Here is a 15,820-nt window from a genome sequence, read left to right on the forward strand (position 1 = left end):
CCCTGGACATCCCTTTCTTAGTTCTCAGCATCCTTGGACAGCTTGCTCGGCCTCTGCTTCCCTGCTGGACCAGAAGCATAGTTCAGCAGGAATGGGGTCTGCTGTGGGCATAGCACATCAGGGGAGCTGAGGGTGTGTTTATGCAATGAATGAATGAACAAATGAATGAACGAAGGAACAATCAAAGGAACAGTGCCCTGGTCAGACCAGGTCTCTCACCATCCTACCATTCTCATCACCCCTATGCCTGCTCCTGTCACCAGTCCAAAATCTACCTATCTGTTGGTTCCCAACTTGCTGGCCGCCCTTCTTAGAATTTCTCCCCCTGGCTTCGTCCTCACTGGCCCACAGACATAGCCAGCCATTGCTTTCCCCTTGGCTTTGGCAGAGCGGACTCCTCCTGGGTTGCGTAATTTACCACTGAATTATAGTTGTACCTTGAATGCTCCCACTGTGCGAGGAGCTCCTGGCAATCACGGTGCCTGAGTCCCTGGGACCCGGTCTCCCAGGATGTCGGGTCTAGGGCTGAGCGCAGAGAAGGTGCTCAAAGCTAACTTGTTGAAGTGAGGACATTCTGGTGGCCATGTAGCCAAGAAACTCGGAGCAGGTCCCTGAACTCGCTTTGGCCAAATCCCACACACTGAGGACCACTGCCTCATTGGGAAACGGGCTGGTAATGTCTGCCACGGGGCCTCCATTGCCTGCAGGCTGTAAGAAGTGGAGATCCACATGCCCCATTAGAGATCCCAGCAAGCCATGCTTGTCCCTTGGGCGCTGTGAGGCCACTACAGCCAATGCCTTGGGAGCTCCCAGGGGGCAGGTCTGAGCCCCACCACTTGGGTCATGTAAGGGCTCCAGGGAACCAGATAAGGATCTAAGTGGGAGGTTTCAGACTCCCCCCAGGCGCCCACAGAGTCATCTCACATGCACACAGCTCTGCTTCTCCTCCCTGCTCCCGCACTTGAAAGGAGGCTCCCATTTCCATGTCTCCAGCACAGCCTTTTCCGCTGCGGGCCAATTCCCTTATGCCCCAAGCCTGATTTTTCCAGGCTTCTAATCGGTTTCCATACCTTGATCCGGGCCCTGCATGTCACTTTACAGTGTGGAACCCTGACTTAACTCGGTACTTCCCAGGCCAGCCAGGGCCGAGGAGCCCCGCGTGGCCTGTTCAGCCTCCTCACCCTCAAGGACTCAGGCATCCCCACTCCCAGCCTGGCCGCTGCTGGCCCGAGGCCTCAGGTAGGCCCCTGCCCCACTCTGCCTCGCCCCGCCTCTTTATCTGCGGCTTCCAGCATGTATGCCTCTCTCTATCAGTGTATCAGGTCCGCAGGCCTCATCTAAAGTGTATATATTACCTAATAAAATCCTTCTTATTTGGGATTATTGCATCAAATTTTAATTTCCTCACTCGAGCAGCGGCATGTCGGCCTGCCCGTCAGTGAAGGACCGATAGAAGGTGAAAAGAGCGGATAAACTGCACAAATTACTGCCAGCTGATGCCTATCAGCCCTTTGACTGGAATTGACTGGAATTAAGGACTGAGAAATAGGATTTTCTGCCTCAGAATCTGCTGTGGCAGCTCTTGTCGGAAGTCCCCTCCCCCCACAGGCGCCTCCCACTCCCGAAGCCAACTGCTGTCCACCTTTCAAGTCCTTAATCCTGTCATGGAAATGGGGAAGGCGGTCCCAGAGAGAGTGGTGGGCTGGGATCCCTGAGGCCCAGAACCCGGTGGATTATAGCTCCAGCTCCGGTCCTGGGCTTCACCCCTGCCCACCCCTTGCCCCCGACCCCGCTCTGGAAAAGGCCGGCCTCAGAGGGGAGACACAAACTCCTTCAACTGGACTTCCCCACCAGCACCCAAACCTCAGAGGCTGGAGCCACCTTGCACCCCTCACTCACCCTTGTCTTTGACATACCTCCTGGGCAGAGCAGTGGAATCCCCCAGACCCACCCCAACACAGACCTCCATTCCCCCCAATCCCCCTCGCCCCACCCACTTACCACACCTTACAACTTGAAGCGGGTTCTAGAACCCTCTGAGCCTGTTTCCTCCCACACTGCCCTGTGTTGGGGCTTGTGAGGACCTAAGCTAGGTGCCCAGCACAGTGCTGGGCACACAGTAGGTGCTTAACCAGTGCTCGCTCTCCCCAGGCTGTTAGCTGTTCTCTCTCTGTAATTACCCACAAGACACCTTAGCTCCAGGGTACGGATTATGAATCCGAGGTGCTCGGGAGTCCAAATGAGCTGAAATTGTGGGGCACAGCGCCCACGGGCATTGTCCAGGAAAGCCTTCATCAGACGCTCACAGCGGTCCCAGTATACAATGACAGTGACTTTTCTCGCATTTGCTGTGCACAGGATGTGGCCCTGAGGAGTGGGGGCTGTTACACCCATTTTATAGATGGGGAAAACAAAGCCGTGAGTTACTCGCTCAAAGGATTTGAGCCCAGATGGTCTGGCAATGGAGTCAAACCCCCAACCCCCTCACCATACTGCTATTCCCACCACAAGAATATGGGACCCTGGGGTCCTGTGCTCCTTTAGCCTCTCGGAAGGGTGCCTCCTTTCCTTACAACGTGGGTTCCTGGGACAGGAGGAGCCCGGTGGCAGGGTAGACCCTTCTCTGAGCCTCCTAGGCCTGCCCACTTGCTCCCCCAGCCACATGCCAGTGCGTACCCCAACCCCCGCCCTGTCTGGAGAGTCATCAGTAAGGGGCCTGGCTCTGGGCCAGGCAGGGGCCACACTTCTCCAGCCCCTTGTCTTTGGAAATAAGTTTCAGTATATTGAAAATATAATTACTAAGACTCTGAAACAAGAGCCATGGGATCCCAAGAGCCCCCATTCCTCCCTGCTAATTCCTTCTTATAACATTTCCAGTCTTTGTGGCTGCACTTGTATTAAAAGCTCAGGGTTTTATTAAAAATGGATTTATTTACCCAAAAAGAGATGAACCCAAACTTTGTCAGGGGCCTAGTGGTTCTCAGTTCCCAGAAGCTTAGGTGGGGCCCTTCCTGGGGAGAGCCAGCCTCCCTGTCCTCTGGTCCTCCATTGCCCCCTGGCCCCCTCCGAGCCCCACCTGCCCACGAGCCTCCAGGCAGACCAAGGTGGGGGTGCCCACAGCAAGATGCCCCTGGGGCTCTGAGGCCTGAGGGTGTTTTGGCCACCAGTTCCCATCTTTCCAAAGGTAACCACCGCCCCCCCTTCCAGACCTCCTGCATTGTACCTGTCCTTGTCCTTGTACTTGTCCTTGTCTGTAGGCCCAGCTCAGCCCAGCCACTCCTGGGTTGCATGCCTGGGTCCATGCAGCTGCTCTGGGAGGTTTACCACTTAGTGACTTTCTGGAAAGGTGCTCTGTAGGCTCTGGACCCGGTTAACCTGGCATGCTTGTCCCTGCTCTCAGGAGACCAGAGGCTGCCTGTGGACCCTCAAAATGGGACACTTCCAGGGCCCAGGCCAGGTAGGCTCTAAAAGAGAGGGTTGTCCCCGTGTCCAGAAAGCCTGTCCTAATCCCTGAGCCTCACACCAGAGTCCCACACTGTTGGGACCTCCTCCTGGGGAAAAACCGATGCCTCTCCTACATGAGGAGTGTCCCCTGGAGGGGCAGACCCCCCAAAAAGCCCTCTGTGGGGTGACGTTGAGGGAAACTGTTAGTGCGGACCCTGCAATGACCCTCCACAGATGCCTGGGTCTGGGGCCACGAGCAGGGGAAGGATCTGTCATCAGATCTGAAAGCCCAGAAAAACAAAGGTTAACAGGGTTTCTGTGCTCTTGTTCTGTTTTGTTCTAAATCACTTTACTACTTGGAGGAGCCATTACTACACAGAAGCCCAAGGGAATGGTGGGAGATGTAAGTTGTCCCAAATGTGACATGAGCTAATGCTTGCGAAGTGCTTAGATTAGTGCCTGCCACCTAGCAAGCATGTTCACAAATGGCAGTTACTATTATTATAACAGAATCTGGGAGGGAGACGGCATCGCCTGGCAGGCAAGAGTAGTTTGGACCCAAAGTACCTGACTTTGAACCCTGACTTCACCATTCCTTCCTTGCCATGAGACCTTGGCAAGCCACGTAACTCAAATTCCTCAGCTTCCTCATCTAGAAGATGGGGATTCTGGGGTAGCTGTGAGGGTAGAATGAGTTAGCACATAGAAGGCATTTGCAGCAGCACTGGGCACAGAGTGGGTGCTCGGGAAAGAACAGGGACCTCAAAGCTGGTACCACCTGGTCTCTGGCACAGTTCAGGCCTTCAAAACCCGGTTGGGGAGGGCTCATTTAATGGTGTCTTTCTTAGATTTCCTAACAGTCTATTCCCCCAAGGGCTGTAGACAGAGCTTCTGTCTCCCCCGGGGGTAGGGGCCCCCAGGGAGGAAGCCAGACCTGTCTTCTGCATGGCCCTGGCCTCAGGGCTGTGTCCATGTTTCTGCAGGAACTGTTTCTCCTGGAACATTCTCACCTTCCCTCAGCCTGAGCTAGAGGTGTTCCAGATTGCTCTACACTTGAGCCTGGGAAAGGATGGAGCGACAGGTGCACAGGGGTGGCCCTGCTCCGAGGGTCCGGTGGGGGATGCCCTTTGTGTGTCTCACCCCCAGAGCCCCACCTACTGATGGGAGGGAACAAGACTCTGTCCTCAGGAGGAGGTGCACACGTAGGGGTGGACAGTGCACCTGCAGACCTCACCCTCTAGCTGATGGACAGCAAATCAAGGCCGCAAGAGATTGTCATTAGACATGGGAATGCCAGGGTTATATTTCCCCAGAGGGGCGGGACTGGGCTGTCCTGCTGATTATCAACCAGGGGAAACTGCAGCCCAGGCCAGAACTTCAGGCAGGCAGGTGAACAGGCTTGGCTGGCTGGACATTGGTATGACAGTGCTGGAGAGTAAGGTGAAGGTCACGTTGGGCAAGGGGCGACCCAGCAGGTCGTGGTGATGTGCGAATCCTCTTTCATGCATCCACTTATTCAGTCAACCAACCAGTCCATCAGCTGGTATTTGGATGTGCCCATTCATGCCGGGATCCCTTCCTGGAGAGTCCTCGGCCTCCAAGTCCCCACCTAGGCTGTATCTTTTGCCTTCCGTATCATTCCCTCTCGCTGTCAAACTCCCGCTCCTTCTTCATGACCCGTCCTCACTGTTGCTGTCCAGACAACCCTTTGCCAGGTCCTCCAGGTGGACTTCTGCACTTTGCGGTACATTTCCACATCTGAGCTCCCTTCAATGTGTTTAGCAGTGTCTGTGAATCTGTCCTTGACCCCCCCACACACACAGGCTGTGTGCACCCTAAGAGCAGGGACTCCTGACTCCCCATCCTGGCAGTCCCACATCCTGGCCCCTTCTCCCCTCAGTGCTGCAGAGAGGAGGAACAGGGTGTGGGACAGAGCCGTGTGAGGCAAGAGCTGCTGGTTGCCATGCTGGCTAGGGCATGACTTATAGGGCTGTGATGGCCTTGGAGGTCATCCCTGAGGGTACTCACTTTCGGGATTTATGATACATTCCTTAGTAGAGTGATTGATCCATGATGATCTCCTTTACTCAAGGTCCCAGGGGTTTTGCTCTTATTCATATTAAGGTAGGGCAAACTGAGACCAGAGAGGTAGAGCAACCTTCCTGAGGTCACACAACAATTTAATGGGTTGTTAAGATAGAGACCATATCTCTTATCCCCCAGCTTGTTTTTCCTCTTTCCTGAGTAGTTACACCAGATGAGGGGAGATGGGAAGGGTGAGAGGGAATGAGAGCATCAGCAAGATTGGGCCTCTCCAAGGGACTCCAAGGTATTTGCTGAGGCCTTCCTGTTAGGTCCCCAGGTTGATGTGGACAGCTGAGACCCAAGCCCTCAGTAGCTACTTCCTAGGCTGGCCTTGTGGCAGGGGACGGAAGCTGTAGGTACCAAGACAGACATAAAGAAGGATGGCCACCTAGGGGCTGAGCAGCCAAATCAGGTCCCTCCTCTCTCCTACCCAGGGCACAACTGTACGCGTTATCACTGCCATCGACCAGGATAAAGGACGTCCCCGGGGGATTGGCTACACCATCGTCTCAGGTAAGGCCTCAGTGCCCTGTTCCCCCTACCCTCCCCCCCAACCCATAGGAGTGTCAGGCTCTGCAAAGCTGAGCAGAGGTCTGGGTGTATGGACAGTAATGTGAGGGGACCTGCCCCCAGGGACAATCCTGGGCAGAGGGCCTGGGAAGGGGACTGAATGGATGAAGGAGGGAGGCACCAGGGAGAAGAAGAGGAGCTGGGGACTGAGGTTCACATGTCGGAGGCCTCTTGGATGGTGTTGGGGGACAGGAGCCGTGACTGCTGTTCAAGATCCAAAGCATCCGAGTGTGTTGGGCTTCTGAGCCAGGGTCACTGAGAACCCTCATCTGCCTCCTTCAGTGCTCTGGGTGTTTGTTTTGCTTTTCTGACTTGATAAAAAGGGGGCAGTTTGTGCATCATTTTAGGAGGAATGGGCCTGTATTTTCATCCCATGCTCTTTTCACATTTTGGACCATTAAGAGTTCTTGTCTCATCAGGAGTATTGAAGCGGGGGCACAGAGCCCCCTCCTCTCCTGCCCCATCTCTTGGTGAAGCAGAACAGTGACTGCCTGCAGAGAAGGTTCCGGGTGATGGGAATCCTGACCCCGTGTCCCTACCTAAAGGTGGACCAAGCAGCTCTGTTTGGCTGTCCCAGGCCTGGGTGGCTTTGGAGAGGGGGAGTCGGTGAGAGGCCTGTGAGGGAATGCTCACTTACCCACACACTCTGGCTTGGTTCCTGTGCTCCCACCCCACCCCACCCCACCAGTGGCCTCCCGCCCTGCCCCCTAGTTGGGGAAGGGTTAGCCTTGTGCCTATGGGTAGGCCAGACTGGTGGCCAGGAGGATGGCAGGCCACCAGGCTGCTGTCTACCCTGTCGCCTCTCCCGACTACTCCCCTACAACAGGGAGTGGCATTTGAGGGACATTTTTTTCCCTAACGTGCAAAAGACACCAAGGTGTGGTGATCAAGAACATAGAGGACAGAGTCTCATGAGCCTGTTGCCTTGGGGGGGGGGTCTCTGTGCCTTGGTTTTTCATCTGTGAAATGGGAGCAATGAGAGTACGATCTCGGGCGATTCAGGGTCAGAAGACTTAATATATGTAAAGAACCCAATTCATGGATGTAAGTTCCTTTATACGTGTTAGTTGTTGTTATTATTGTAATTGCTGGTGGCTAACAGTAAGCCTTGGAAGCTGGGAGTTAGCTGATGGGAGGAAAACCCTCCACCTCCTTGGGGATGCAGGAAATCGGGGATATTGTGGGCTCCCTGTGACCTGCTGTTGCCGGCGTGACTACTGTGGTGTCTGTAAGCCCAGGGTACCCCAGGCCCCAAAACAAATACCAATCCAGTTCACGTGGTCAGCAGCAGCCACATGGGTTCAGGCCTCTCCTTCCTCACCCCATTTCTCCCCCATTCTGGTGCCCAGCACAGGATTTGGTGGAGGAAACCCCAATATGTACTTTGAGGAATGAAGGAAGGGAGGAGAAGAGTGTGATTCTAGCGTCTTGGGTTTTCAAATTCCAGTATGCCCAAGAATCAGCTGGAGCTCCTACAATGAATGCAGAGTCCTTGGGCCCCCTCCAGAGATTCTCATTCTGTGAAACTGGGGTGGGACCCCACAATAGTCCTTTCTTACTGCACCCCAGATGCAGATGGTCCTAAGGCCAGGGTGTGAGGAAGCTAGTCCTGGAAAGGGAGGAAGCCATTCTGCAGGAAGGCAAGTTCCCTGGAAATTAGGGAGCCCTCTCCTGCTGAGCAGAGAGGGAGGGAGGCCCATGTTAGTGCTGGCTTACTTTACCTTCATGACTTTTTCAATTTGGGAAACAAAGCAAGTGCCTCCCAGGGAGAAGGGGCTTGCACTGGCGAACTAAGGGAACCCCAGTGAGCCCCAAGTGTGATAGATTTGAGGTGCCAGGATAAGGCAGCAGCGTAAGGGGATACCTGGCTGGGTGGAGGATTGTATTCTCATCTCCTTGCCTGTGGGCTGCTTCCAGACATACCCCAGCCTGGATGAAGGTAGGGAGCAAGGAGACAGGAGGTAGCCTGTGGTCATGGCCAGACTGGAAATTCCTGCGTGACACTGAGAGGCCATCCTCCAGGGAATTTGTCCATTCTTTCCTGCTGGGTGCCAGGCCACCAGCCTCAGAAACCCAGGCCCTTTCCAGCCCTCAAAGATGGCCCTAACCAGCTCTCCCGCCTCGCCCCTCCCCTGGGTGCAGGAGGTGGGAAGTCAGAGCTTCTGAGCCTTTAGTGCCTGGGCTGGGCTCTGAAACCTGGGACTTCCAGGGGCATACTCTACCTGGCCAGACCCCCAAGTGTGAATAGGAGGATGAAAACGGAGACCCAGGATGTGAAATTATAGGTAGGCGATGTGCATGAAGGTGGGGGCAGGAGGCAGAAACTTCCAGAAGGCTTGCAGCATTTAGCCTAGCTTTTTTAGGAATCCCACTGCCAGCAAAAATGTACTTTGAGGGCTTTTAGAAAGGATGACAAATGGGTTTCCTCTCATATGCCAACTGCGATCCATTGGTAATGGCTGCCTGAAGAAGACCATGAAGCCAGACAGGCAGTATTATTATTAGTGCAGTATTCAATTGGTAGAGTCTGCTATGGGTGCAGAAATAGGAAGGGTAGGCAATACCTGCGGCAAATACTTGCAGTCCTTGCTAAGATAGCACTTAGATCTCGTTCGTAGTGTAAACTTGATGGTTCTTTAGCTCTCTCATGTGTTTGTCACCACACAACCCACAACCCCACTCAAATTCTTTTTAGGCAGTTTGAGGAAAAGGCAGTCCTTCCTTTTTTCCTCCTTCCCCATCCTGAGTACCTGGCTCACCTAGGTACCTGTTCCTGCCTGCCCTTCTCCCTCGCCCTGCACTGGCAAGGTCTCCGTGCAGTCCAGCCTCAGTGTGAGCCTAAATCAGGCAGACAGGCAGGAGACCGAAGTCCCCAGAGGAGCTGGTAGACAGAAAAGTAGGATATGGCCTCATCTCTACTTCTCTCGACTGGTAGACACTGCAGCAAAGCATTTCATCTGCCAAGGATCTGGCCTCACACACCAGCCTTTCCAGAGCTGTTAAGTCTCAGCCCTTTTCTGGGAGGCTCGGCCACTGTCTCTTTGGCTTGAAGCAGGAAGAAGGAATGCCCACAAGGGCACCTTCATGCTGACTGGCCCAAACTGGCTCTGAATACCCTATGGGAGCGTGCTCCTGCCCTGGATGCTAGAGAACCATTTTCATTTGAAAGAAAGAATGCGTGTCTCAGGGGCTCCTGGAGCCAGGTGTGGGTCCTAATGGCCACTGTGGGTGACTGAGTCTCTGGGCACCTCCAGAGCTGGGGGGTGGGACAGCTCTGTCTCCAGGTGGGTGGACGCAAGTCTGAACCCATGGGTAACCCATGGCACGCGGTTAACCTGCTTGGCTCCAGGAGGTCCCCATCCCCTCCGGGCTGTTTATCAGCCCTGCAGCTGGGGGGATTTATGTCTGCACACCAGCACTTCCACCATTACTAATGACCCCTCTGTTTTGCCAAGAACAAAGAGGCCTTCAGAGGTAAGTTATGGCTCCATTGCCATCAATTTGTTCTCAGCCTCTTGTGGCCAAACTGAAACTGAAGAATGACAAGGTTCTTTCCCACAGAGGACCTGGCACAGGCCCCATCTGCTTCCTCAGCCTTTGCCTGCCCTGCCACCCACCAAGGGCATCACTCCCTCCACACCTGAACAATATGGGGCTCCCACCCCCAAGGGCCAGCCCAGCCTGGGGTCTGGGCAGGCACCTTCCTTTGCCACATGGAGACAGTCCTCCTTCAAGGGGCAGCTGTGCCCCACCCCACATAGAGCACTGAACTTGGAGTCCGAAGTTGTGGGTTCAAGGCCCAGCTCCGCCACCTGTAGCAATGTGTCAAAGAAAGGCATTTGACCCCTCTTTACCCCATAATCCTCATCCATGGTACAGGATTAATAATCTCTATGTCGGATGAAATGGTGCCAGAGAGATTCTAAAGGGCCATAAAGTATTAAGTATTATTAATTGTCAAGGAAAGATCAGGCCCAAGGGTTCTGGGGACTTCTACTCATTCATTTCCTTCTTTATCCATTTAAGCAGATGGGAGAGTGCGGGCTCTGGGGCCGCTGTCCAGGGTGCTGACGCATAGCTCCGCTGGCCAGTGTAGTTGCCTGTGACTACTGAGCACTTGACATGGGGCTAGTCTCTAAGATTACCCACAGGATTTTGAAGACTTAGTATGCAAAACAGATTATAAAGCATCTCATTAATAACGTCTTATACTGATGACATGTTAAAGTGGTATTTTAAACACACTGAGTTAAATACAACATATTATTAAAATTAATTTCATCTATTTTCTTAATGTGGCTCCTAGAGAATTTAAAAGACCACATGTGGCTCACATCCTATTTCTGTGGGCAACTCTGTTCCAGAGTTAAAGCACCTCACCAGCTTGCTACCACGGACCAACTGTGTAACTTTCGAGCTGTTAGTTTTCCAATCTGTGAAATGGAGGGAAGTGTAGCCTGGGCCTCACAGGAAAGCTATTGCATACAGTGAACTAAGACCTGATTTTCCAGTAGGTGCCCAATAAACATGACCTATTGGCATCCACCCACAGTGGATGGAGGGTCTTCTCTAGGCCAAGAGCTGCCCTCAGAGGTGTCATCTTGGCCTCAGGAACCTGTAGTGTAGGTGGGGAGGCCAACTGAGATACATTGGCTGTGTGGACATGGAGTTATGGCTCCCTGGGGGGCCCATTAGACTGTTCTCACTTCTTCTGTGCATGTTTTAAAACATCTGTAATAGGAAGTGAGAAAGAATCCATGGGAGGGGCGCCCCCCTCCTAGCCGTCATGGGATGAGGACACTCACTGAGAAGAGATCACCTACGGCCGCCCTCTGACTGATGAGCAGGAACTAGCCAGAAACTGTGGAGTGGGGGTGTTGCAGGCAGAGGGAACAGCATGTGCCAGGGTCCCAGAGCAGAAGAGAATGTGTGTTTGTGGAACTGCAGTAATTCAGCGTGGCTGAGTGTCGCGTCCAAGAGAGACTTCGGGGAGAGGAGTCACTGAGGGACGCAGGGCCCCAACTGGACATCCTGGGGGAGAGCAAAGACAACAAAGCCAAAGGAGGGTGAGGAGATCAAGGTGACAGGAGGTGGCTGTTGGGACAGGTAGCACAGGTTCAGCCCATGGCCTGAGATTGCTTTAGAGCCCCCTTGAGCAGGGACTTTTGAATTTAACTCCCCACCACTGTGTGTTCCATAGAGGAACCCTGTCTTCCTAAGTGCTCTTGAGTGGGTGACCAAAAGTCTTGAAGAACCAGCCTTTAGTAGGGTCAGTCCTATCTTTCTCACAGAGTTGTGAAAATAAAAATAAGTGAGTCGGCTCTCTAAAGTGAGTGGCATTTGGCAAGCACCCCTCAGGTCAATGATGATAGGCCCTCAATAGATACTAGCCATTTCCCTACCCCCTTGTCAGCATCAGGATGTGGTAGAGACAGGCATGTGGCATTCTGTCCAAAACCCACATCGCTAGCCGAGGCTACTCTCATGTGCCAGCAAGTCGGGCTACCACGGTGGCCAGGAGCTGAGGTCAAAGGCTTCTCAGTCAGCCCCTAGGGCACTGAGGACTCTGTCCTGCCTTCACCTTCCTGGAAGCACCCAGACTTTTCACTGGTTCTCCATCCCCTGAGGTCAGGAGCCCATCTATAGGAGGTGAGGAGCTGTGGTTCTCGGCATGCAGGTCTGAAACCGGGGGCAGCAGCGGCACCTGGATACCCACTAGGCATGTGAGTTCTCGCATGTGAACTACTGTCTCAGTCCTGAGGAAGGGGGCCCAACAAAACTGTCTTAATGATGCTAGACCAATGAGTTTCTGTCATTTAACTCTCCATCCTGTGAGTGATGCTGAAGGGACTCCTTTCCCCTGCCAAAAGGACCTTTACCACCTGAGGAGTGAGGGTGTGGCCAACAGCCCATTCTAGCATTTTCGACCACGTCCTACACTACATCCTCTCTCCCTCAGCCTGCACTCCACCATCCAGGCTCTAGGGGCCTCATCTCTCCCACCACCCATGCCTTGCAGCCCACGTCTCTTTCCCCATCACAGCCCTGCCTGCCTGGGCCTTCTGCATCCCCCCAGGGGGAGGTGAGGGGAAGCCCATTTATTGTGTGCTTGCCATGTGCCAGTTACTGGCTGGCCACATTTTCCTCTCACAGCAGTCTGCAAGGGAGACGTTATTACTCCATTCTGCACACAGTAAAGCAAGGCTCCGTGAGTACATGGGCTGGCCAAGAGTCACAGCTACTAAGTAGAAGGGCAGGGATTTGAACCCGAGTCTCTCGGGCTCCAGAATACATTTTTCATGACCACAGTGGTTCTCAAAGTGTGGTCTCCAGACCAGCTGGGTCAGCATCAACATCTAGTAATGCGAATTGTTAGAAACTCCTAATTTCGCATCCCACGCTAAACCTACGGAACTGGAACCTCCAGGAGTGGGGCCCAGATGAGGCTGCTGGTCTGGGGACCATATTTGGAGGAGCCCTGGTCAGGAAACGCCTATGTAGTCAACAGGGGTGACAGCACCTTCAAGAAGGGGGACATTTGTCATGAGGGGTGAAAAATGTTTGCTCTGTTTATAAAGCACAGATATATTCATGCACATACATCTGTGCTGTTGGAATTTCTTGGGGGCAGGGGAGAAGTTCAGAAATCATGTCTTGAATGGCTGGTAGTGGGGGCGACACCAGGAAGGTTGAGAAACGCTGGCCTAGAAAGACGAATCGGCAATCAGTGTCAGGGCCAAAACCCCTCACCGCAGCCTGAAAGGCACTGGCCTCCCCAGCGGACACCCTGGGGACCTGCCCGGCTATGCTAGTGAAGGACAAAGCCGTCATTTGTCAGTCTTGCATGGATTTTACTTTAATATTAACAAGTGAGGCAATTCTTTGAAAATGCATTGAGGGCTTTGAAGTGAAGGGTGCATGTGTGTGAATGCATGTGCAAGTGTGCACATGTATATGTGCGCATGTGTGTGTGTGTGTGTGTGTGTAGAGAATAATCAGAGACAGTCAGACTTGCACATATCCAGTAACCGAATCAGGCCCCTGGCCGTGGCCTGGTGGGGAGTAGCTATCACAGGAGACCATCGTTTAGAAATGCATCCAAGCCTTTACGATTAAGCCTTTTGGCATTTCCCTCCCCCACCCTGAGAAGTGAAGACTCGGGAAAATCAGGCTTGTTTTAGATATCAGAATCACACGCCACATCCCCTGGCTTGGAGTAGCACAGCAGGGGCCTGGACGTGCCAGAAACTTCAGAGCTTCTGCTGGGCACAGGGGGAGCAGCCCACCCAGCTGGAGCCAAGAGGTGGCCACAGGAACATCCTAGACAGACAGAGGGCCAGCTGGGAGAGGGCCTGGCGGCCCAAATCAGAGGGTTCTTGAGCAAGGCTGGCGGTGAGCAGGGGATCGTGAGAAAATTCATCTCATGGGGTTCTAGATGATTGGATCAGGAAGCACCAGGACAAGGTTGGTCTGCTCATAGGCTGTCACCCCGACTGGGACGGGTGGTTGTCGTGGAGATGTACAGGAAGGAAGGCAGCAGGCTCTGGTGACATACTGGAAACAACCAGTACACCAAAAAGGTGGAGACAAAGCAGCTTCTAACCCCTGTGTCTAGGTTTCTGGGGTCCTGGTGGTGGCCTAGGCAGAGAGGGGCATGTTCATCAGGAAAGTTGATCTGTTTACACCCACAATGCCTACCTTAGACATGAATCAGAACTTGTACCCCAATTACCAATCCCATACCAAGGCAATGGTCATCCCTAAGTGATCCCAGCACACTTTCCCATTAGTCTGGACGGGCCGCCAAGCCTTACCCAGCCTTCCAGAAGCCACTGGCTGTTTGTTGGCGTTCTCTCTAGAGCAGGAACGATTGTGTTCAAGGTTTATTACACCTGCAGCCCGTGGCTCTCTTCATTTGAAAATATCCAGGGACGGTGCCTCTGGTAGGTTTTTTATGTAATTATACAAATATACTCAGAAAAATTTTAAAAATATATATTTTCTTTTATATATAGTTATATATTACACATATGATATATATGATATATTGTATATATTTTATATATAATATCATATGTAATATATACAAACATATATTTATATGTATATATGTGCTTAAAAAAAGAAACAAGTACATTGGCATATTATTTATAGTTCTCTCCCCATCATACCTAAATGACGGTGATCTCTCACACCAACACTGCTTTTCTCCCGCTGAACCTCAGGAAAGCCGGCCCTTCATTCTCCCCCTTTCTTTCTCCCTCCTCTCTTCAGGGCTGTGCGACTTCCCAGCCAGTCTGCTCCTGCTCCCAACGCTGTCCTGCACCCTGGCTTTGTGATAAGCCAGAGAAGTCTTTGTTCTTCCTCCCTCCTTTAAGGACACCCTATACGCTCTTTGTCAACAGCGGTAGCTTGGCCTTTGCTCCTTCCCATGGAGAACGTTTGTTCTTTCCCTGCCACATGGTCTGCCACCCTCCCTTCCCACCTCTCTTTCCCACACCCTCTTCATGGGTGGGAGCCTCAGTCCCTTGCTCAGGAAGCTGTAGAGTCTCCTATATGTCCCATGTGGGAGCCCCCTTACCCCTGGAGAACTCTTCCTCAGGCCCAGCTAGAACCTGTCCTACCACACGCTGGGTCCACCTCCTGACTGGGCAGGGAGGCATCGCAACTCAGCTCAGGCAACCACTTGTCTCTAGGTATGCCTGGGGTCTGGCAGACTGTGGTGGCTGGAAGTTGCTCCCAGTCCTGGGAATTAATCTAGATGGTGGCTGGAGGTTGTTTGGCCGGAAGGTCCTAGTCTAGTTTCCCTATGTCAACAAACGTTCATCTTTTTAACAAATTTGGCTCTTTCCCACTTTTTCCTCATCTCTCTGGCAACCACTTTATATTGGATTTCCAGGGCTTTGAGATCTTTAGAGGTTTATGAAATTAGCCATGCTGAATGCGCATGAGAGTTGGCTAGACATCCTCTCCGATCCTCACCATAACCCCAGGACGTGGCTGACCAGAGCCATCTCACAGACAAGGAAACAAAACTCATAGTACTCCTGAAACGGGCTTAGGGTCACACAACACCTAAGTGGTGGACACTGGATTTGAATCTAGATCTCCTTGCTTCCCGCATTCATTCTGCCAACTTTTACTGTTCTGCCTGGGGCATGAAATGATTCATGTCAACCGCCTGGTCGGTGTGTGAACTGGAATCCCACGATTCCTTCCTTCATTTGTGTAACCTGGATATTGATGGAGTGCCTGCTGGGGGCCAGGCCCCATGCTAGATCCTGGGGACCAAGAGTGAGGGATACCCACTGTCTCTGCCCCCTTGGAGCCACATTCCACCCGAGAAATAAGTCTACAAAGGCAGTGTCTGGTGGCTGCTGGGAGCACTGGGGAGGAAGTACAAGGTGAGGCCAGGTGGGGGGGGAGGGACCCCCAGGAGAAGGTCTGGAGGGCTAGCCCCAGGTCCCCTCTTCCCCAACCCCAGCAGGCTGTGGACACCAGAGGAGATTTGCCCCGCCCCTCAGAAAAGGTCTCAAATATCTTCTGGGGGCTTTGAACCTGAGATGAGCCCCTCTAAGTAGCTCAGATTCCCAGCTCCCTTTTTCATCTGACTCCCTGGATGACTGCTCAGCTTTCAAGGCAACCCCCAGCCAGGGCTAATCTGAAATAAAAGTTTTTATTTATCTAGCTTGATACCTGGTGCAAGGTTAAATCATACAAG

General features: G+C 52.9%; 1 protein-coding gene across 2 annotated transcripts in view; it reads left to right on the forward strand.

Moving 5' to 3' along the window:
• Positions 1 to 15,820, forward strand: part of CDH23 (cadherin related 23) — a 396,562-nt gene that overhangs the window by 169,633 nt on the left and 211,109 nt on the right. For both annotated transcript variants that reach the window (XM_082715700.1, XM_082715699.1), the window contains exon 9: positions 5,964 to 6,042. In XM_082715700.1, coding sequence (XP_082571826.1) covers positions 5,964 to 6,042 — 79 coding nt within the window. The remainder of the gene's footprint in view (positions 1 to 5,963; positions 6,043 to 15,820) is intronic.

The sequence above is a fragment of the Mustela nivalis genome, assembly GCF_964662115.1.
Source record: "Mustela nivalis genome assembly, chromosome: 2".
NCBI classification, from domain to species: domain Eukaryota; kingdom Metazoa; phylum Chordata; class Mammalia; order Carnivora; family Mustelidae; genus Mustela; species Mustela nivalis.